This window comes from Lactuca serriola, chromosome 8 (assembly GCF_051521515.1).
Source record: "Lactuca serriola cultivar US96UC23 chromosome 8, Lser_US96UC23_V15, whole genome shotgun sequence".
Classification (NCBI taxonomy): domain Eukaryota; kingdom Viridiplantae; phylum Streptophyta; class Magnoliopsida; order Asterales; family Asteraceae; genus Lactuca; species Lactuca serriola.
Genome location: NC_136415.1, coordinates 7,586,573 through 7,609,916, shown reverse-complemented (window position 1 = coordinate 7,609,916; position 23,344 = coordinate 7,586,573). Strand labels below are relative to the sequence as shown.

General features: G+C 32.2%; 4 protein-coding genes across 6 annotated transcripts; 1 reads left to right on the top strand and 3 right to left on the bottom strand.

Moving 5' to 3' along the window:
* The first annotated feature begins 504 nt into the window (after nt 1–504).
* LOC145066612 (FK506-binding protein 2-like) lies at nt 505–1,970 on the top strand. Its single transcript, XM_079013904.1, has 5 exons — nt 505–600; nt 1,244–1,306; nt 1,467–1,557; nt 1,649–1,753; nt 1,867–1,970. The coding sequence occupies exons 1-5, from the start codon at nt 505–507 to the stop codon at nt 1,956–1,958; spliced, it is 447 nt and encodes a 148-aa protein (XP_078870030.1). The 3' UTR covers nt 1,959–1,970.
* A 6,577-nt stretch (nt 1,971–8,547) lies between these two features.
* SPDS3 (spermidine synthase 3) lies at nt 8,548–11,291 on the bottom strand. Of its 2 annotated transcripts, none has more exons than XR_013689171.1 (9): nt 11,108–11,291; nt 10,199–10,422; nt 9,984–10,105; nt 9,759–9,881; nt 9,568–9,672; nt 9,407–9,479; nt 9,051–9,318; nt 8,857–9,002; nt 8,548–8,762 (listed from the first exon to the last, which is right to left on the bottom strand). XR_013689171.1 is itself a non-coding variant. In XM_079015866.1 (9 exons), exons 2-9 carry the CDS (start codon nt 10,389–10,391, stop codon nt 8,703–8,705), a joined length of 1,074 nt encoding a protein of 357 aa, XP_078871992.1. In that variant the 5' UTR covers nt 10,392–10,422; nt 11,108–11,291; the 3' UTR covers nt 8,548–8,702. The 2 variants fall into 2 exon arrangements, 1 of the variants encoding a protein (XP_078871992.1); XM_079015866.1 differs by having other exon boundaries at nt 8,857–8,986.
* A 4,425-nt stretch (nt 11,292–15,716) lies between these two features.
* On the bottom strand, nt 15,717–17,087 carry LOC145068897 (dolichol-phosphate mannose synthase subunit 3-like). Of its 2 annotated transcripts, none has more exons than XM_079015865.1 (5): nt 16,947–17,087; nt 16,561–16,735; nt 16,288–16,428; nt 16,022–16,129; nt 15,717–15,887 (listed from the first exon to the last, which is right to left on the bottom strand). In XM_079015865.1, the coding sequence occupies exons 3-5, from the start codon at nt 16,387–16,389 to the stop codon at nt 15,828–15,830; spliced, it is 270 nt and encodes an 89-aa protein (XP_078871991.1). In that variant the 5' UTR covers nt 16,390–16,428; nt 16,561–16,735; nt 16,947–17,087; the 3' UTR covers nt 15,717–15,827. The 2 variants fall into 2 exon arrangements, with proteins under 2 accessions (XP_078871991.1, XP_078871990.1); XM_079015864.1 differs by having other exon boundaries at nt 16,288–16,409; nt 16,947–17,086.
* Nucleotides 17,088–18,161: 1,074 nt separating this feature from the next.
* Nucleotides 18,162–19,702, bottom strand: LOC145068896 (uncharacterized). Its single transcript, XM_079015863.1, has 4 exons — nt 19,471–19,702; nt 18,785–19,261; nt 18,567–18,698; nt 18,162–18,492 (listed from the first exon to the last, which is right to left on the bottom strand). The coding sequence occupies exons 1-4, from the start codon at nt 19,573–19,575 to the stop codon at nt 18,400–18,402; spliced, it is 807 nt and encodes a 268-aa protein (XP_078871989.1). The 5' UTR covers nt 19,576–19,702; the 3' UTR covers nt 18,162–18,399.
* Nucleotides 19,703–23,344: the final 3,642 nt, after the last annotated feature.

Below are 23,344 nucleotides of genomic sequence, written 5' to 3'. Positions count from 1 at the left end.
CCAACCCCTTGCCCTACGAGCTTGAACCACTACTAGAAAACAACATTTTAATGACGTGCAAACAATGACACTCGTTGATAGAGGACGTGTATTTGTGCGTCCACTAAAAAATAATGTCAATTTTGCAAAATTTGAAGGATAGAGGGCACGCATTTGTGTGTGCCCTAAAAATAGTGTCCAACAAAAAAAATTAAAAACACGGAGGGCACCTATCATAAAAAAGCGTGTCGTCTAAAACTGTCGCTTTATATTTTTCTTTAGGAAGGTGCGTTCTCTTAGGGGGAAATGAAATACCAAAAAAGTAAACAGCTCGCCGATGCATCTCCTTCTTCTTCTTCTTCTAAAATCCTCTACCAAAAAGCCCTAATAATCCTTTAAGCAGTTCATCTTCCTCTCTCTCTGTGTGTGTGTGTGTGTGCAAGCCCTAAGCCGCTACCACCAACATCGAACCTCATAATCTTTAAGAGTTCGAAGTGCCTAAGCAAACACTTTCGCCATCTCAAGATGTCGGTTCAAGATCGGAACACCACATCGCAGTACACGATGACATCATTGTCTCTACAAACCGCCGTCAACGGCGGAGAAAACGAATGCGACTGGGTTCTTTTCTATTACTTCCAAATCTAATCCAGACAACAAGCATTTGATGTTGCCCAACTTGGCTAACTGAAAAGTTATTCCAAAGTTTCACTAACTTATTTCTCAAATTTGCATTGTACGATCAAAGCTAGGGTTCTTTTCTGTTATCAAATGATAACTTCTTCTTGAATTTCCCCCAAATTTGTTGTTTTAAGCTCGTGATTCAAATTTGCATTGTACGATCAAAGTTATTCCCAAATTTCTCCCTGTGATCCCCTGCTCTTGAATTATTCTTGTTTTCAGAGCAATTGCAAATCTTACATTCATCAACCACCCAAATCTATCTGACAATATCATACGCTTTTGGGGAAAATCTGGATCTGAATATGTCTTAGCTTTCCTATTAAGGGGTTGTTTTTATGTGCAATGCGTTTGATTTTGCTAGAAAAAGACATAGTATGGATAATTGGTTACACGGAGGATGCATCTAGAGAGTAATGTAGTTAGTTTACTGATTTTGGTTTTCACTTTCATGCCAAGTTGTTGATTTGATGTATTATGAGTTTAAAAAGAGCTATGAACATGAACTGTATCGACCACCCACTCTTTAACCTTGCTTATTCTGTCCTGAAACTCCATTTTGTTGTTGTTGTTGTTGTTGCAGTTCAAACTAGCATCTTGTGAAATCCAAGCACACAAAGGTGATAGGGTGAAAGTTCATTACCGGGTGAGTTAGTAGATACATCTACATAGCTATTTCCTTTCTTTCTCCATCCCATCCCATCCCCCTCTTCTCTGAGTTATTATCTTAGTTTTCTGTATCACTTAATGAATGATTGTATTTGTATGTATATCTTTGAACATTCTTTTAAGCTCTCATTTTGTAGGGGAAACTTACTAATGGAACTGTTTTCGATTCCAACTTTGAAAGGGGTGACCCAATTGAATTCGAACTTGGTACTGGTCAGGTGATAAAAGGTATAAAACCATATGATATGACCCAATTTGATTCTTGTGAAATTCAATTCTTATATATATTATGGAAGTTAACAAAAATAGTGTATTCCAGGATGGGATCAGGGACTATTGGGAATGTGTGTTGGGGAGAAACGTAATTTAAAGATACCTTCAAAGCTGGGGTATGGAGACCAGGGTTCACCACCTACTATCCCAGGTATGTAATGATTCCTCCTCCTTTTTTAGCATATTTATTTTATAGGGAAAATGTGTTTTGATTTAATGGGGAAAAATATTAATAAATTGAAGAAATTAATTTTTGAAAAACAGGTGGGGCTACACTTATCTTTGATACGGAGCTTGTTTCTGTCAATGATAAAGGATCAGGTGGAGGAGACACCAATAACAACAGTGAGCTATGAGTATGATCACAAGAATCCAGATCGTGACCTTGTAGAAGGAGGAGAGAATTCTAGATTTGATACTTTAATTTTGTTCCCTAGTATCTTCAAAAACAAAGCATATATGTCTTGTACAAGTATTTGGGACACCATTTTAACTCCTTGTTTCACTTAGGTTGAACTGACGAGGTTAGAGAACTTAATATTGATATTTTAAAGCAATTCAGAAAACTAAACAAAAAGACTGTTGTTGACCAGGCTAATGTTGCTGACATGGCACATGGAAATGAGATTGGTAAGTTGACTAAAGGCTCGTTTCTTTTTAACTAATGTCAAACAACTTAAACATAAAAAAGTAAAACTTTAATACCTGAACACGTAAAAATCTAAGTGTGGCTAATATGAAGAATCCTAGAGCCAAACGTACTACAAAACAATACAAACGAGTAAGAGAACTAAGAGAACTAAGGTTTTGTGTATAAGTTTGAACAGATGAAATATAAATTAACTTGCTAAAAGACTATCTCACGAATTTTGTGTTTGTGGATGGAACCTTACTTTCACGATGAATTGAACAGTTTGTTATAGTGAAGGAGTCATGTAATTTTAGTTTTTCGTTTGTTTTGTGCGAGTTTAATATGTTAATTTGGAAATAATTTTCCCTTTCAGTATCAGTATACTCCTCAGCATTTGGTGAGGCTGCTGCAGATAATAGTAGATGGAATTTGTGATTTGGCAGTGAGGCAGGTTGCAAGCATTCATTTTAAGAACTTCATAGCAGAAAACTAGTCACCTCATGATCCAGGTAAATGTTTTCTCTAATACACTTCAATTTGATCCTACTGAACTGCATCCATACAACTTAATGTCTCATGTTTTGGAGAAAATTTCGCTTGAAAGCCTACCAACTTCTAAATATCCTTTAATACATTCTTTGCTAACGTAGATGAACAATCCAAGATTTTGCCAAGTGATAAGGATTTGGTGAGGCAGAACATCCTTGTTTTTGTAGAACAAGTCCCTACATTGTTGAGGTAAAGACAATTACTTTAGATATTGCTTCTTTTGTTCTTTGTCAACAAATCATCATATTCTTTTTACACTTTACAGGGCACAGTTGGGCGAGTGTCTCAAGACAATCATACATGTTGATTATCCTGAGCAATGGTTAGGTCTTTTGCATTGGGTGACACTTAATTTGCAAGGGCAGCAAGTTTTTGGAGCTCTATTTGTGCTAAGAATTCTTTCTAGAAAATACGAGTAAGTCCTGATCATAGTTTACTACTATTGATATATATATGCTTTTGAATCTTGATCAACATGTCCCACTTCTAGTTAGCCGATTCACAAGGATGAATATTCAAGGTCTCTTTCTAGAAATGAGTAACCCCCATTGTAAGAGAGGTTGCATGGTTGTCTAAATTCCAAACAACTACATTTAGTAAGATGAGTAACCCCCATTGTGTATTTATTTAAATTTTCTTGAAGAAGTAACAAGGTTTATTAGTTATGTCTGATACAAACATGTTTATTGGCTGTCTGAAAGGGAGGTGACGCCTGGATTTAGGAACGGATTTCAAGCTTCTCCAAAGACTAGCACCACCAAGCAGATTCACAAAGTTTATGGAAGCTCTGATCGTTTGCCTTCTGCTCATACATGGTAAGATGATCATGTTTCTCTGTCAAATTACCTTTTTGCCCCTGAGCTATGTCGCACTGCAAAAGAAGCATGCTACATTTTTCTATGTCAAATTACCTTTTTGCCCCTGAGCTATCTGCAAGCACTGCCAAATCCTTCATGAACTGTGAAAATTTTAGAGATTTCTAAAAGGTTGCAACAAGATCAAGAAGCTCTGCTTCAACTTTTTCCAATGTTTTGGCTTTTGCAGCTGCATAGTTTCCAGGCCCCCAAACGTCGCCACTGGCACCTGAACCACATATATATATATATATATATATATATATATATATATATATATATATATATATATATATATATATTTACTTATTTACAATAAACAAAAAACCATTTAAATGACACAATTACCTTAGTATTTGGTTCCTTTGTTGGAGAAGCAGAGGTAAAGTTCCTTGATTGCTGCAAAAAAAAAAAAGCAATCCCTAAATTTGCAAACTTGAAACTGTTATTTCAATCATCACAGTTACAATGTATCAAGTTGCAGTCAATGTGTATGTTTTTAGTGACAAGTACACTGATATATAGCTTCGATAGGTATGTATTTACAGATATTGTTTTGTTCTGGTTTTTGTTTTATGAAAGCTTGGATAGTAATAAATTGATTCTCATAATTCTTTGCATTTATTTGACTCAACTCGCATTCTGGGTGGGATTAGAATCGTTGCTCGTTGAAGATTTCAATTTTCCAGAGAAACCTCTCATCATAATTAAAAAAAAGGATTAAGGGTTGATTGAATGAGAGAAAAGAAAACACCAACACTCCATAGCTAATTAAATTTATGATTTGTATGGTAATTAAATTTATAGTGTATGTATGTTTTAGTTTGCATGCAGTCTTTGTTTGGCAGCTTGGACAAACATGTAGCACCTAATCGTCCATGCCACTCTTGGTAAAATAAATTTATAGTGTACTTCTTCCATTCATGTTAGTAATTTTTCATTATCTTCTTGTGCAATTTTATTTTTAGGAGGTATTTTACTTTATTAAATGTTTAAAGTTAGAGGACATGAGTATGGGCACATCATGGAACATTTTAGGGCAGTTGTTGGTCTTCCTCTTGGTGATCCATCAGGGAAGTGGCCAACTTGCATCATGTAATAACATTTTAGGCGTAGATGTAGGTCTATGTTTTTTTTATTGAATAATGTAATCATATGTATGAATATGAAATAAAGTTTGTTATTTGGTATGTGATAATCATGTATAGGGAGAAAACAACTTCTATTGATTTGTTTTATCTTTCCATGGATTGATTATTTATATGATATTAACTTTTATGCAATGGATTTTATTTTTTGTATATACTATTTTATTTTTTGTTATGAGATATTAAATGTAAATTTAATTTGAAAATTAGTAAATCTATAAATAATATTTTTTTAACATTTAAAATTACGATACGCAAAAATGTGTGTCATCTTCATTTATTACATTGCCTTTCTTGACAGGGACTTTCTTGATACGCATTGCGTGTCATAAACATGCGCGTCGTAAGGTTACGACAAGCAAATGTGTGTCGTCTTCCTTTATGACAAGGCCTTCCTTGATACACATTGTGTGTCATAACTGCGCGTCGTAAATGCGTGTCATAAATGCGCATCGTAAATAGACGACGCGCAAAAACGTGTCATCTCTCGTTATGACAGGCCTTCCTTGTCACGCATTTGCGCGTCGTCTGAGCGTTTTACGACACGCATTGCGCGTCATAAAAGGCTGTTTTTCTAGTAGTGAACTCTACTTAGATCGTGTAATATTTTATGATAATACACATATTATACTTTATTCATACTTTTATTTCAAAAACTTTCATGTTGTACACACACCTTCTCTTATAAGATTATATAAGGATTAAACCACACACTTTTATACATCTTTTTATACATGCATTAAGGTATGAATGATTCAGTGATTCCAACTTATTCTTAGGTTTGTACACACCAAAAACACACATAACCCTAAACCGAGGCTTAATCCTCGTTTTAAACACTTGTAACCAACCAAACTTGTAATGCATGATGTAATTTATATTTTTTAACATTAAGACTTAGCTAAAATCAGATTTCATGGACCAATAGCATTCACAAAGTGGAGCTCTTTAGTTTGCGGGTAAAAAAAAAACGAAAGGATGTTGCTGCTTGGTATTAGACGCCAACACAAGACAAATGAGTTAAAGATATCAAGTACTAGTTCTAGAAACTTGGTAGATGAAATATAACATCAATTCATTGAATTAAAAGCACGACATCAAGTAATCCATAAAACTGGAAATGAAAGGGCTTTAGTCGGGCATGGCTAAAGCATGAAATTCAAAGTCTAAAAATAGAAATCACAAGATTAATTCGACTTAAAATTAAAATAAAAATCTTGCGAAATGATTTCCCATAAAAACCTTCGGTAAAAATTGCCCCTTGGTCGCCTGGAATGAGAGATAATATGTGTAAGGGCTAAAAGTCCCAAATAGGTCATAAAAGAAAACTATGCAGTTACACGACTGACACAACCCCGTGTCAATTATGCCTTTATTGAAACAACCATGTGTGGCTTGAAAGTATGTTCCCATGACCCGTCTCCAAAGTACATTGTTGAAATCGGCCCAAATCTTCACTAGACAGGCCCCCATGTCGAATTGCAATGGTTTGACACGACTCGTATGGATCTTTATCCAAAATGCACCTAACACTCTCATTTTCATAACGACTTCACTTTATGGTATTTATTCCTTATTTTATGTTTTTGTATGTTTTTTTAGTTTGGGTTGTCAACAAAATAAGAACAAAATCTCGTTTATGGAAATATTGTAGTGTCTCGGTTGTTTAGGTGGGACCGAATCGAAAATATGGGGTAGATCATGTTGCGGATTGATGCATAAACAATTTAAAGATCAAGCAACGGAAGCAAAAACTGTAATTTAATTTTTTTTTCATCCCTAGTAAGCCATTGGCCCAATTATAACAACTTAGATAAACAAATACAACCATAGGTTGTTCATATTTATACCTAACTAAGTATACTTGATTATCAAGTGTATATACTCACTAAGGTTGATTAATACAAAACAAAAATATTGATTGTTAGATTTTCAACAGATTAACACCATATAGTACTCATTTGGCAAACCCTTAAGTTAAACGACCAATGAGAAGAGAGTCGGTAGAGGCAACCTCTACTACTTATTGGTTGGAAGCTTTTATGTTTTCAATAGTGTTTTATTTATTATTCAAAAGACTGCTAAAAAACTTATTTTATTTATGTTAAGTTGGGTTTTTTTAAAGAAATTTTATCATCGACAAATAAAATGCTCAAAACTTCTTTTCTAGGTTCTTGCTCGAAGATTAGTAGTGGCGAAGTGAAGAAAGATTTGGGGAAGATAGGAAGGAACAAAGTGGTTAGTTTGAATCAAATTCTTATTAGGGTTTGGCAATGTCTCAAAAAAGAACGAGTTAAGTGGCTAACTAACTTATTTAACATTATATTTAAGACTGCAGAGATATCAAAAGAGTAGAGATCAAGTTATTTGATCCCACTATATAATAAGAAAGGCGAAATGTACTAGGTTGCTATAGGTTAGAATGGGAGCAAAGCCTACTTCTTTCATTTTGTCATTTCTAAACTTGTAAAATAATATATACTAGATATAAGACCCATGTATTACATGTATTAATATATATATATATATATATATATATATATATATATATATATATATATATATATATATATATATATATAAAGGTCAAAATATTTAAGAACTTTAGATTTATAAGAAAATAAGAAAAATAATGAATTATTAAAATTGATTTTTTTTATCTTTTAATTTTAAATAAATAAACAAAATAAACTAATGAGCTTTAATTTGGAAATTTTGAAGTAAAAAGGTAAGTCCATTAATAAAATTAATATTTCATTTATTACTACATTTATTGTAATTATAACATTAAAGTATTATGTGGAACTTATCAAAACAGAAAAACTCATAAAATGAAATGTGGAAAAGAAATTAATTCAAAATAACCACAAAATGACATTTGACAAATTGAATGAGAGTATGATGGTGACAAATTTTTTTTTCATTTATTAGAGTAGATTTAAAAATTCTTGTTATGCAAACAATTAAGGGAAAACAATAAAATAAAACGACATAGATAATTAATGTGGTTCAATCGATGTGACCTACAATTCTACATGAATGGACATAAATTAAGGAACACTTGTATTACCCATTGTTTTCAAAGTGAGACATTGGAAATTCTAGTTATGAATATTATTAAGCCGAATACATATACAAGTAAATCAGAAATAACTAAACAGGTCCATACCTTATCCCTTCGAAATGACGTGCAGGTTTCTTCACTTTGATTCGGGTCAAGTCACTTGTTCAGGTCAATAGAATCCAAGTCGCACTTTAATAATTATTTTAAAAAGTTGTTTTGTTTTGTAAGAAAGAAAAAACACAAATGCATAATGACAAATACATCATTTTATAGGATGTGTGTGTTTACTTTTACAAACAACTATTACATTTTGTCTTGAAGTTAAGAACTTGGTAAAAAGTTGGATCTAATTTCCATCAAACCAATTAGATTTCAGATAGCCATGTAAAGGCTATAAAACGTTTGTTATCCCTAACTTCAAACTGGGAATTTGAGGCCAATTGGAGGGGATTTTATGATTTTCTTAATATCATCATAACTCAAGAACATGATGTTAGAATTTAGATTTCCGCATTACATCTCTATGTTATCATTGCCTCTCAACAAATCCTAGTGTGGCATGATATCAGGTCATAGCATCTAAACACATACAAAGAACAAAGAACATACATCTATATCCATGGAAAAAACATCAGTGATCAACCAGCCATGAATCATTTATCATAAGATCATCGAGCATTAATTTCTAACCATAACCAATGATTCAAGAAAAATCTCAATTGTAAATTGGATTCACATACAATAGACAAAGAAATCTTTTCCAAATCCCACCATTATTTTAATTCCAATATGTCATAAGTCTACACCCACAAGAGTATCACTAACACAAGACAGAAGACATAATAAGAAAACAATCAAAGAGATTTCACCTCCTTCCTAACAAATGATGGCAAGGCAAATGCAGCTCTATGCATCTGTCATATAAAGTAAAAACAATTTATATCAAATTCTTAATATAAAAAAAAAAGTATATAACATATCAAGTGATAAAAAAAAACTCAAACACACCTGTGAGTTGTAGAATTTGAGTTCTCTTTGATGCTCGAGTGCTCCCTGTAGCTTCTCAATAGGGTTTACAGGGTTCCTAAAATCAACAGGCGGGCCCTCCGTTGAGCACAAAATGAATCCAATTACACCACTGCATAACCAAATAACTTGCATTAAAATATCTTTTTTTTTCTGTTTAAAAAAAAAAATGGTACCTTGGATATGTGGGGACACTGGCCCATGCATAATGAACAGAGCTTTTAAATATTTTTTGGCAAACAGAAATCATATCATGAATAAGATGAGTGTGGAGCCACATGCTTTCAGCCATGTTACAAAGAACACCACCAGGTCTTAAAGCTTTTGCTAACATCTCAAAGAAAGGCCTTTCCACAAGCTCTTGAGCGGGACCCACAGGATCAGAAGAATCAACGATAATAGCATCATACTTTCCTTCCGGTATGTTCCTTATAAACTCAACAGCTATTGTAAAAAATTATATATAAAAATTAGATACCAAAGAAAGACTTATAATAAAATAGCAATATAAACATTCTTGAAAAAATATTACCATCACCAACATGAAGATGAACACGAGGATCCTCAAATCCAACAGCTAACTCAGGGAAAAACTTCTTGCTAACCTACAATCAAGAAAATTAAAATTCACAATGAGAATCTGTAAAGATCAAACAAGAAACAAAAGAATTTTTTTTTTTTTTCATAACATACATCTATAACCATCTGATCTATTTCACATATATCAATTAACTCTACGGAGCTGTGGCGAGAAATTTCCCTAAGTACCCCTCCATCACCACCACCCACAACCAGAACCTGTAGATAGACAACACCATACATTTAGTTTTTTATAAATTAGAGAAATATCAGTGTCACAAGAAAAGAAATAAACAAGAACTTGCATTTTTGGGTGATTTGATGGAACAAAGGGGAAGATGAGCTATCATCTCCTGATATGCACATTCATCTTTCTCAGACAGCTGAAGAATCCCATCAAGAACAAGCACTTTTCCATATGTTGCAGACTGCAATCCAAATCCAAATCAAATAAATAATTAATAATATATAATACAGAAATTCAAATACAGGATTTGTTAATGTTGAAATGTGTTATGTGAATGTGATACCTCAAAAACCAGGACCTCTTGATATTCTGACCTTTCCTTGAACAAAATCTTTTCTACAGCCAATGAATGTGCTTCCCCTGGCCACATGGGATTGTGGAAGTACATTCTTTTAGCCTTATTATCTGAAAAGGAGAATGGAAAAAAGGGTCAAAATGGAATGCAAATTACAAAATGTATACAAATAAGTGAAGAAAGAAAGGGAATGAGTGAATGACCAGAAGAAGATTGATGTTCAGAAAACCATCCAGAAACAACTGTTGCATGGCAGTTGGCTTGAAGCTCAGGGTCAGGGGTGTATGCCTGAGCTTTCAGGCAACAAGAAGGGATATCAGTGTGACACCTGTCCTCATTCACCTTCCCATCCATAGTCTTCTGGCATCCCAAATCTCTTCCTGCGTCTCCCTCCATATATTCGCCTTTTCTTGTCCAGCTCCAGCCTCTAACCAAAAGAATTTCAACTTATTACATGAATGATGCTTTAAAAAATGATAATATAATAACATGAACATGAAAGAAATGAATCAAACAACCAGAAACAGATAAAACACACCAATGGCATTCTTATACTATTGAATTCATATTAACTAATTAGGACAGATTACTAGTGTAAGTTGTATGAAAAACAGATACAACATCTGATATTTATGTAAGGTAATTCCATTAAAAGTAAGACAGAAAAAAAAATCTGCAATTAATATCACAATGAATGTATAAGTATTTACGTAAAGTAACTCTCCACTTTTAACAAGAAGGCACATGTAAACAGCGTGTCATTGAAGCTATAGATCAAGAACCGTGTCAAAGAGAGAAAACTATACCAACATTTTGGATGCATAAGCAATTTATCCATAATAAAACAAAGTACTTAAACTTTACTCTTGACCACTACCAGACTGTTGAAAAAATAGCTAGGGATTAAACGATTAAAGGGGAAAAGCGACTACAACGACTGAAATTATGACTACGAGGATAAAACAAGGCGCTGGATACTTAAATTTCCCCATCAATCGATCAAACAGAGACGGAGACAGAACCATAAGCATTCGATTAAAAGAGATGAAAAAGGCAAACGATACACGAAAAACGTCCGTTTGAAGCGAAACCATAGATGAAATCGTATATACCTGTGATGGCGTCAGTTCTGATTATCTAAATGTGTATGAATATGTGTAATCTATACAAAATTTCAGGAAAGGGGAGAACCAAAAAAAAAAAAAAGAACCGAAAGAGTGCAGAAAAGCGCACAGTCGCGCACTTTTCTGGTCGTAGCGTCTTGGGGTTTCTTTTTCGTAGTTGGAATGGAGACGATGAAAATGGTGCAACGGGATGGACACATGTGTATAAATATGGTTGGAGAGGTTAGTGAAATGACTGTTTTGTCCTGGTATTGTGACGTGGAAGCAATATAAAACAAGTATCTTTTTCTTTTTCTACCGTTTTTTTTATGGAAAAGAAATATTCTTTGACCGAAGAAAATAGGCTACCATACATATTACATTCATACCATTATTATTGTAAAAATAATACAATAATAAATTATGTTTCGATCTTTGATATATATACTTAAATATATTATTTCCAATTAAACTATTATTACGAGCATGTCTAAATAGCAATGTTATATTTATGAGATTCATTACTATAGAAATTAAACAATGTATTTATCAGCTTATTCATAAAATTATTGGAAATTCCAAGTTTTGTTTGTTTTTGAATGATGAATATCTTGTTTTGTCTCATCTCGAAATAAAAGGATTTACATAGGAGATGATGAAAGCAGGGTATATATTTATAATATAAATATGTAATAAACTTTATAAAATATTATTGAATTAAATAAAAGTTGTTAGAAATAAATAACTTTTATTTTTGTTCTTAAAAATCAGTTTTAACCGGGATTAGTAGGTTTTCTCGATAACAATAGTCTTTTAAATACAAAAGTAAACATTTACTATCTTCTACAACATTTACGTATTGTTCCGAGTTCAACTTAACGAGAAAAAAGAAGGGAAATTGATAGAAGCGAAAAGAAAATAAAAGAATTTTGTGTTCTTGAGTTTCATTAAAGGAAGGTAGTGAAAAGAAAATAAATAAAAACTTTTCTCCTGACTTTCCGTCCAATTTCGAAGGATTTAGAAGAAAATATTAAAATGTTTAATTTTTCTTTCACTTTTCTCCAACTCGGGAACACAAAATACAATTTTATTTTCCTTTCATTTATCTTGTTTTCTTTCCTTACTTTCTTTCCCTTCTTCTTTTTTCTTTGTTAAAACCCGGGAACTAGGCATTATAGTCCAATGATATTTTTGAAATACTACAGAAAATTTGTTACTATGTCATTATTCCTAAATTATTATTACGTTGAAGGTCAGTCCCTCAACAACTTAAGGTTACATATAATCGTTTTTGAGATGTGAACATTTAGAGAAATTGGGTATGTCTTTTTAGCTTGAACAAATGGATTAGGATATCATTATTAGGCATTTAGAAAAATTAAGAATGTCTATTTCATCTTAATACATGCATGAACTGAGAAATGTGACTTATTTCTTATATGTGTGTTTGATTGTTTGTTTGTCTAAACCAATGTTTTAGCGGTTTCGGATCCAACCTGAGACTATAAACCTTCGTTGGTGTAGATAAGTTCAGTAGGGAAAGTTTGAATACTTCGTAACATTTTAGTGAGAATCTATCAATGTTAGTGATATTTGGCTTTATCATTTGTCACATGGTTGATTGTATTATTAAAGTCTAGATGTGAAGAGGATCACTCAAGAGAGTTATCAATTAAGGACAAATAATAAAGAAAGCAATGCTAGATGAACCTAGAAAATTGAATAGTATTATTGAAATGAATGATTAAAACACTTTGAGTTTTTTTTTATTAAAACCTAAAAAAACGACTAGTGTTATTGAAATGAATATGAAAAACTTTGAGAAGTATGATGATGCAACTTGGATTAATTTATACGACACGGATGACAAAGGTATTATAGCTAGTGATTAAGAGATGGTTGCTTATAACACAATACATCTTATTTATAATTTAGGGTAAATTTACATGATTAGAATTTCAAAAGTTGTTACATGTACGAACTTTTGTTGAGGGGCTGATGTTTAAGGTAATAATAAATCAATTGCCTCTTCATTTTTAAGAGATGGATGCATATCTGAATTAAAAAAATCAGACAACACTTTTCTTTTTCTATTTCCTCTTCACACCACATCGACCCCTTGCTCCCCTCTCCACCACTACCTCTCCGCCACCAGCCGGTTAATGCCTCTTCAATGCCACCATCGCCACCGACAACCTTGTGCCTGATGTGGTCTCTTATCATCCCATTGTCACTTTCAAGACAACTACTAGCAGTGAACAGTTTGTTCCTTTGTTACACCGTTCTCATCATCACACCATTCATAAGTTCTAGAATCAATGTCATCTTATTTCTTTGTAACATTTCTATTGCAAGCGTGAATTGATGGTGAGTTTTTTTTTTTTTTTTTTTTAGTTACAATTTGATATTAACCTTGTTCTTGTTTGGTTATGTCAATCGTCGATTAATGAAATGTTTATGTGATTATTTAATTTGATGTATGTGTAACTTCCATTTTGCTTTTAATACGTGATATTGTAACTTTGATTGCGGTTTTGTGTTTGTACAACCTTGTGCCCGTTGTATTACTATCATCAGTTTCATCTAATCAACTATGTTCTTCGTGTGATCTTCACCATCTCTCTTGCATTTGTAATCGGTTTGACATGCGCATTCACTAGCGTTAAGCATTGTCTCCATTATTCCATGTAAACATATTTCTTAGGTAATTCTAGCCAGGGGCGGACGTAGGATTTCACAATAGTGGGTGCACGAGAAAGTCAAGAGTTGCATGATAGTAGAAAAAATAAAATTTTGAAAAAAATTCAAAATTTTTTCCATTGCGGCCGGAAAGTTAGAGGTTGCCGGTGACCCCCCTAAATCCACCCCTGATTCTAGCACCGTAATTATCATATCTATTACACAATTATAACAATGTTACATTGAGTATGTCACTCAAAACCTAATATCTTAATTAAAAGATCAAAGTAGATGATTTTTTTGCACCAAGTATGCGAATGTGTAATGGATCAGATAATATTGCATGCAAGGTGATTCTGGAAGCTGCTATTTTAACTGTGATGGTGGTGGTTAGATTGACTATGTTCAGTTTTTAGGCTACAAAAAGAGGTTCCAACCACAACTTCTTGGGGTCATTCTTGTTCGGTGTCATTATGGTTCTCATGATCATTTCTTTAATTCAGGTTCATCCTCCGCCCTCTTTTTTATCTAGTGTAATATAATCCTTTACAGTTTTCTGATATTTATTATTGTTGTGATCTGTGTAGATATTCTTCCCATCGGTATCTCTCATTCAGGTTCACTACTGCTCGGTATGCTTTTTTACTCAAAGAGCTTTGTGTTTAAGGATTGGTGGCGGTGTTTTGTTAAATTTATTGGCCACTAGTTGCAGCAATCATACATGATATCTATTTTGTTTTGCGTCTTATTTTTGTCGATACTAATTGTTTACTTATATTGTTTTGTATATAATAGCAACATGTTGCTATCAATACAATTGATGTAATTTATTAGTTATAAATTGATGTTGTAGGTTAAAAAAGGTTTTATACATAGCTATTATGGGTGGTCATTATACAATTATATCATAATATGTATAAAGAATATGAGTTGTTTGGCAGCATCTTGACATCTTGAATTTTCAATCAAAAGACAATGACAATCTCTTAATTTTTCATTTGTACCTTTTAATTTTTGCATTTTAATATAAAAAAGGATCGTGTTTCGAAAATACATTAAAAATTCCAGCGTGTGTATATATATATATATATATATATATATATATATATATATATATATATATATATAGAGAGAGAGAGAGAGAGAGAGAGAGAGAGAGAGAGAGAATGGGCGCGTTTCTTTTTAATATTTATTAAATATTTAAAAAATCTTAAAAAAATAAAGAAAAATAATATAATAGTCGTTTCAGTTTGGACATTGACTAAAACCACGTACAAACCTGATAAAAAATACCATTAATCCAAGAAAATTGTAGTTTTGACCACATCCAAAAAAAATTACATACCACAATGACCAAATTTGCATTTTTGTCTATTTTTTTATAATTATTCAAGAAGTTGGTTTAGTTGTTTTTTAAAATACAAACATTGAATTCAACGTGAGAATAAAATGATCATTTTTATGATTCAACACAACAATTCGGAGGTTCCAATAATACAACATGTTAAAAGTTCAAACCTCAGACCTCTTAAAAATCCAGATCTTGCCAACAATCCCCTTACTCTTTCTAGAAACCGGAAACAATGACTATTTCAAGATACCAAGTTACCAACTTTTAGGTTTGGTTCAAATTTTAGAGGTGGTTTCTTCTAGACTTAATGTGCTTGATGAGTTAAGCATTTAATCCAATTTTTTTTACTTAATCTAACCAAAATAACTTTATGTAATAAGACATATACTATTTAGTATTTACCTATTTGCTCTTCTTGTTTCCTCCCAACTTTAAAATTAATAAATATTATAAAAAAAATATTTTTAGAATGTAAGGATATAGTTACCCGTATTACTTTGTCACCCACTAAAGGTTTCACCACATTACTTTGGATCAATGAGTTTTTATATAAATCTTTTGTATGATTGTATCAAATGTATATATCAATTGGGAAGAATAATTCAACCACACTTCTATTTAAAAAGATCTTCAAGCAATCCATCAAGAATCAGAATAATATAAAAGAAAAAGTGTAAAAATGTTATTATCCCTTTGTTGTCAATCAAAACCCACATCTACCCCTTTATGCTTCAAGAACTCCTTGGCCTCAATTACATCCTATAGCAATTAAACCATTATATATAGATACATATATTATATTTATGACTGTTTAGAAAACTAATTTTCCCAGCTACCTGGTTTTGAAAAGAAAAAACAAAATACAAATAAGGAAAATGTAGGTAAATTATTACCTGTTGTAACAAGAGGGCTTCATGAGGACAAGTTGGAAATTGCATCAAACCAACACCAACCATTAAAAGGCCATAGCATCCTAGCGACACAATCAGATACAAAGGCAGCTGCCAAATAAAGAACATGTGACTTGTGAGTGTTACAACGTTGTCATGTTTCCATCCCAAGACCTGTGGGCTACAAAGATTTAGGTTGTGTTTGGCACACAAGCTTTTTGAGTGCCAAACACAGCCTTAAAATATTTCAGCAAAAGAAAGAAGCTCACCAACCACGTATAACTTCGCGGAATCAGTGCAGTCTGCAATAGGCTAATCCACATGGCAGTTATGGCCACTAACAATGTCATAATCTTCACTATTTGTTTCATTTGAAGATTACTTTGAAACCCTACATACAAACACACCTCCTAAACAGTTAAATTAGATTATAAAATCATACAACTGAAAAGAAATCCACCAATGTTCAAATTAGTTGGAAAGATAAATCTACCAATTACACAACCTAATTTGATATTTAGCTCACACGATCATCTGATTACCTTGATATGGCTAAACTGAGTTGAAGATTAGGCTTTCTAAAACGGACTAGATGTTGACGAAAATCTATTGTTGTTCTTTCGAAGTTGAAGCCTTCATCTTGGAAGATCTAGATACTGTTTGATCTCATTAGATTTAGCAGAGTTCTCTCTTAGGAGTCTTGAACCGACGCCTCTTCTGAAATATGAACACATTTGGAAACAAAAATCAGCACAGAATTTGTTAGAAACATTGTTGCTGTTGTTGGGTTGCAAAGTTCACATTTGAAAACAGGAATCAAAAATCGGAAGTCACACAATTGAATTCGTGAAATATGAACACTAGAAACAGAAATAAAAAATCGTAAGACACAACCGAAAGCCTTCTTTAAAGGAAAGAAAGAACTTACATAATTCGATGGTCCGACGATGGTGGAGCTGGGCAGCTGCGATAGTCCGGTTAGGGCTCTAATCGCCGATCGCGTCTGCTCTCTGTGATAGAAGAGAGGCTGACAAGATAAATGAGGTGTAGACCGGAGAAAAATTAGGCCATAATGTAAAGAATAAAAAGTAATTACTTTGGATCATTTTTTTTTTTTACGTTTGTCATGGTAAAATCAAATTGAGATCAAACGATATGGGGATTGAAAGATACAACAGGGTCTTATTTATTGGTATAAGTTAATGTTTTGGTTAAGATATTGACGATGGAATAAACTAAATTAGTTAAACATGCACAATAAATCTAGATGCCGTAAATCCAAGAACTTAAGAAAGAAACATATAAGCAGAAGAAAAAAAAAAACAATGTTATTGTGATCACTAAAGGTCTAAAATTTCAAAGAGAATGCTATAAGTGTCACAATGTTTTATCTGATTGAAGATTAATGGACCACGAGTGTCACGGTATGCCTTCGAGATTAATAGATAAAATTGTGGGATATGAGTGACTTATGATCTTAAGATCCTAGACAGGATCCTAAAATCTCAGTATATCAACATGTGCAACACATAGTTTTTGAGAGCTTTTAGTTTGAAAAAAAAAATCATTCGGCAGTAAGAGCTTTTAATTTTTAATTTAAACAAAAAAGCTTATAAAATCCAAAAGATACTTCAATTCGAAAAAAAGAATGAAATCGAAATTTTACTATGAAACAGGGATAAAACTCAATAAGCTGAGCTTTGATAATTTACATGTTAGACCAACATGCTAATCGATATACACAATCAAAACTAACAAATCACAGCATTTTTACTTATATCTTGATATGTGTGTTTCGCCAACAGAGACACATTTTCACAAAATGGTGTGACATTATTTGCAAGATGTGCTTTACTTATTTCTTAAGTATTTCATTTTGCATTTCTTTAAGTGTAAGTAAGGGCTTAATCATTAATTCCTTGACATCACGTTTCAAATCCATGTAGTAGTTCCTTAAAGCATATACATGATTATCATCCATATATTTTACTTGGAATAATTTATCATCATCTATGGAATATTCTTCATTAATCCTCAAACCTCCTCATATACATCCGATTGATCAATGCAAACTCAAATCATCACCTTTCACTATCATTCTATCAATATACTTGCTCTTATTACTCCCAAAATTACATACCTCTTTATTACAAGGTGACATTATACATTTAGATCACATATATACATAACAACACAAGTACTTTTAGTTCTAGTCTAATTTGTAAAGAGAATATCAAGAACTAGTTGGGGTTTAACATTTGGGATATACAAGAAATTAATCTAATAACAACATACAATTAAACTAAAATAGAAGCTTATTTAACAAAACCTGCTTTGACTTTGACCAGGTTGGCTACATCTCCTTCTTTACATTTTCTACATTAAAACTTTCTCAAGATTTCAGTTTCTTCTGTCTTGGCAAACCTTCCCCTGATCCTTGGTTGACTGTCTGCTAATGCCTTTCTGCATGCATACTGAAACCATTTTTTCAATATGTTATACCCTGCACCATGGTTAATATATAACATTATAAAAAGAAAAAGTATACCTTGATTTTTCTACCGAAATTCCTCTTTGTCTTCTTGTTTCTGTATCTTGAGAGCTTCTGCCAACGGTCTTCCATGGTGTGTTCACTCATGAGATGTGGCTGTCTATGGCTTCCATTGCCATTATCAAGAGTCTGTCATGGAAAACTCGAGTAATTGAGATTCATGTATCATGGTTTTTCCAACTACATGCAGAAACATAAACAAAAAAAAATAAAACCTTTATGTCTCCTTCACTAAACGCCCTTCGCATCCCATAAACATTTGCAAAGTTCACTTCCATAGTGTTCAAAACACCAGGCTGAACCCATTCCATCGAGCTTAAACAATCCGAGCTCACACTTTTCACGATCTGTCCAGGTGGATGCACGTTTTCTTTCACAATCGGGATTTCGTCTGTTCTAACTGGGAATTTATAGTTCAAGACCTCTGAAAGCGGTGAAGTTTCGGTTGCTTCTTTTGCCAAGATTTCTTTGAATTCATGGAATATTTCATTCAGAGATGCATCGTTTTGAAACGACTGGATATCTGTTACACTGAGTTCTTGTGAAGAAAGGTCGTCTTCTCCACAAGTGATCGCCGACATAGCGTCAACAGTAACCAATGGTTGCTCGATCATCGGTTCTTGAGCTTTGAAAAGATCCCCTTCACCCCCAAAATCGAAATCTGATATAACAGAGCTCTGAACCACACTCCCCTGTATTAGAAACAGAAAATGGACCGAACAATTATTAGGAAAAAACCTATCAATTACGATGAGTTACAATTCAAGATTGCGAAAACCCTAATTCTGAAAAAGCCCAAAGCGTCACCATTGAAATCAACAAGATGAACCAATTGCTCGATACAATCAAATAGAAGAATTAAATGTGAATAGAAGTAGTAAAAGTGAAATTAGTCAATTACCAAGCACGAATTGGATTTGTGGGAGTAACATAGATCATCGAATTGTTGAACATCAGGTGAGAAACTTTGAAAGTAAGGGAATGTTACGCCAGTCTCTGCAGACATTTCTTTGTTGGAACAAGAAAATACCCTTTTCGTATTTTGCTCTCCTGTAAAGAAAGGTCGACTCTTTGAAGTAAAAAGAACACACCGAAATGGCTTTTAGTGGAGAAAAAGACAAGTCCTTTTCACATTGAGCAAAGCAAAACCCTAGAACAAGACTAGTAAAAGAGTACAACTACAACGCCACTATACAACAAAAAGACATCAAGAGAAAAGAAAAAGAGAGAAAGATTCACACCCATAAAACCAGATTAGTATTCTGATGATATTGGTGTCCTTTTTCATTCATTTATATGACATCTTATCATCGTTTCTATTCTTGTCAGATGTTTTATTAAGCTTTTTACTTTCAAAAAACATGTATAAAAGTACGTTTTATTATATGAAATCAATGATACTCTTTAGCAATATATGAGAGAAAGAAAATTGTATTAAAGAAAGAAGCTCGTTTAGTAGTGCAGTTATGTGGTTTGCTAAGTACGGTTTGATAAAAGTGGAAGGTTTGTTCTATTAACAAGTTGCAATAGAAAAAGAAAAAAAAAACATAACTTTATTATGTGGTTTGCACTTGGTAAAAGACTTCTTTAATGATTAACTTTATGTTATAAAAATGGGTTTACGTTATTTTGGGTGATTTAATTTTTGATTTTGTACTTATTTGGTCACTTAACTCTTTTTAAGTTTTAAAAGGTAATCAAATTTTTGGCTTTGTGTTCATTTAGTCACTTAACTTTTGGTTTTCTCACATTTAGTCACATAACTTTTAAAATTGTGCTCATTTAGTCACTAAGCTTTTAAAAAATTTCAAAAGTTTAATGACTAAATTAGCACAATTTTAAAAATTAGGTGACTAAATGAGTACAAATCTAAAAGTTAAGTGACCAAACCAAAAGTTAAGTGACTAAATGAGCACAAATTCAAAAGTTTGATAACCTTTTAAAACTTAAAAAGAGTTAAGTAACCAAATGAGTACAAAATCAAAAGTTAAGTGACCAAAAATGACCTAAACCCTATAAAAATAAATATTATAGAAGTACATTATAAAAATATTCAATGCTAAGTTTTTTTAAAATAATTTTGTGCTTATATACATTATAAAACGAGAGTGATATATTATAATTCCATAATTAATTCAATTAAGTCAAGATTTCATATAGATAGAGTTAAATGATTTATCTATAATGTGGTATTGTAGTTACTTTTTTCTATAATAATGAATGCTAACCTGAATTTATCACACCTTCTATCCTAATTAAGACAAGAAAATAAATGTATGATGGCTATAGTCATCAAAGAAGCATCAACACTTCTACAAATACAAATCAAAAGCAGTAACACATACCAAATGGCTTCTAGCCCAGCGGTATCGGGTGGTGTCCTCCCTCTTTGAGGTTGAGGGTTCAAGTCCCGTCGTGGACATAGGTGGAATTAGGTGTTAGTTTAGGAGTAGATTAGTATATTTGTATTTGTTGGTTAAAAAAAAAAAGCAATAATACATGCCAAACATATTTGAAAATATTAAGCTATAATAGCAACTATTTATATAAAATAAAGGAATCTTTAAGCTTTGAATATTTTTTGGCCAACATCAGAACCAAAGACAAAGTTTAATGCTATTGGATATTGTGTAAATAGTTTTTTTGAAACTTGTTAAATCAAGAGGCTCAAATTCCTATTAAAATTTCATAGAAAGCACCATTTATACAAAAATCAAACATATTATGGTTACCCAACACAAAACCATAAATAATTTACAAATCTAATAGCTTCCCACTTTCCAAGTACCCATTGGTATTATATGCAACAAATAACCACAATTTAACAAATTCATTAAATAAAAAATTGTACATGCTATTGAAAAAAAAAACATATAGTTGAGTATTTGAAATCCTCTGAAATCCCAAAACTTACTTAAATTGTTCCACAAGAGGGTTCAAATTTATGAAAATCGTAATTCAAAACCTAAATGGCACATGTTGCTTTGCTTTACTGGATTAGGGTTCACGAACGTAGTCGAAATTAGGATCATGAAATTGAAGTTGAAGAAGAGATCGTTTTAGGACTAAATGTACCAGCAATTAACCTTATGATGCAGAATGACGAGATTTATAGGGTTTTGTTTTAAAAGAGCTCGTGGTGAGGATTGTGGAAGACAGTTTAGATGTATTTTGCTTAGCCATGTTGTGTAAAATTGTTGTATGCTAAACCACTGTCGTCGCACACCTAAGGAAGTTGCGTACCAGAAAGAAAAATATAAATATTATATTTTTCTATTTTTGACCTAAAATTGGTGGAAATGAGTTGATATCTCCTAACCCGATATGTTTGTAGAGAAGGAAAGATGAAGGGGAAGAGAGAAGACATATGGCTATTGGAAGACGGGATGTAATAGGGATTGTCGAAAGAAACATCGGTGAAAAAAAATGGGTATACAAAGATAGTACAAAGTAGTAAGCAGTGGTGATATAGACTCATTCCAAGCGTGGAGGTAACCGACTGGTGGTAAAGAAGACGGTGGCGAACAATATTCAATAGTTATACCAAATCGTGGATGCAGTTGGTCGGTAGAGAAAGTGGTGGAGAAGAACGTCAGTTTTTTATATAGTAATAATGGAATAAGCGGTGAAGGTAAAACATAGAATAAAAAGAAAAGAGAGGCTAAATCGTCTCGTTCCAAGGAGTGTAGAGTCGATGTAGAAGAATCGTGTCAGTTACATTATATGAGTCACCTAAACTCGATAGGACATCTGTCAATTATTAGAAACCAAAACACACTTAACAGTTGAGTCTATTTAGTGGAAAAGGCCAGGATGGATGTTTTATTCTTTCTTAAAAAAGGACCAAAAATATAATTATATTTTTCAAGTGAGGTCATCTCCTCTTAATTTTTTATAGAGTTTTTCATATATAGTGTCATGTATTTTTTCAAGATAAAATTCAAAAAATTCACCAAAAAATCAACAGTAAATCTCAAACTCCACTTTCTTTTATCATTAGAAGAGATGACTTTATATATATATATATATATATATATATATATATATATATATATATATATATATATATATAGAGAGAGAGAGAGAGAGGATATAGGATATAGATCCGGTAAGAAATTTTTTTTGGTAGGAAGGTAAAAAGTTTTTTTTCTACATATTTTTTTGACGAACAAAAGAAATGAATCACTAGATGATTCATTTGTAAGATGATTCACAAGAAAAAAATTCCCAAAAAAACATCTTTATGATTCATTTTTAAGTAAATTAAGAAAAAATTCACTTTTGTGACAATTTTAGTGAATAACAACAAAATCATTGTATAAATGAATCATCGAGATGTTTTTTTGTGAATCATCTTACAAATGAATCATCTAATGATTCATTTTATTTGTTCGCGAAAAAAATATGTAGAAAAAAAACTTCTTACCTTCCTACCAAAAATTTCCTTCTTATTTGATCTTGACTCTCTCTCTCTCTCTCTCTCTCTCTCTCTCTATATATATATATATATATATATATATATATATATATATATATATATATATATATATTAAGGTTGATGACAACAAAACCAACAACTAAATTTGATTAAAAAGACCAAATCAACAATTTTATGTCATTGAAATGCAATAAGAGTAATAGGAAACACATATGGACCAAAATTTCAGTTTTCTATTTTTAGTATGCATTCGTATAATTTGTATAATTTTCCTATTAAATGATGAAATGTCTTATTATTTCTTTTAAATTGGAATTAAAATTTGTCTTTTGCCTTC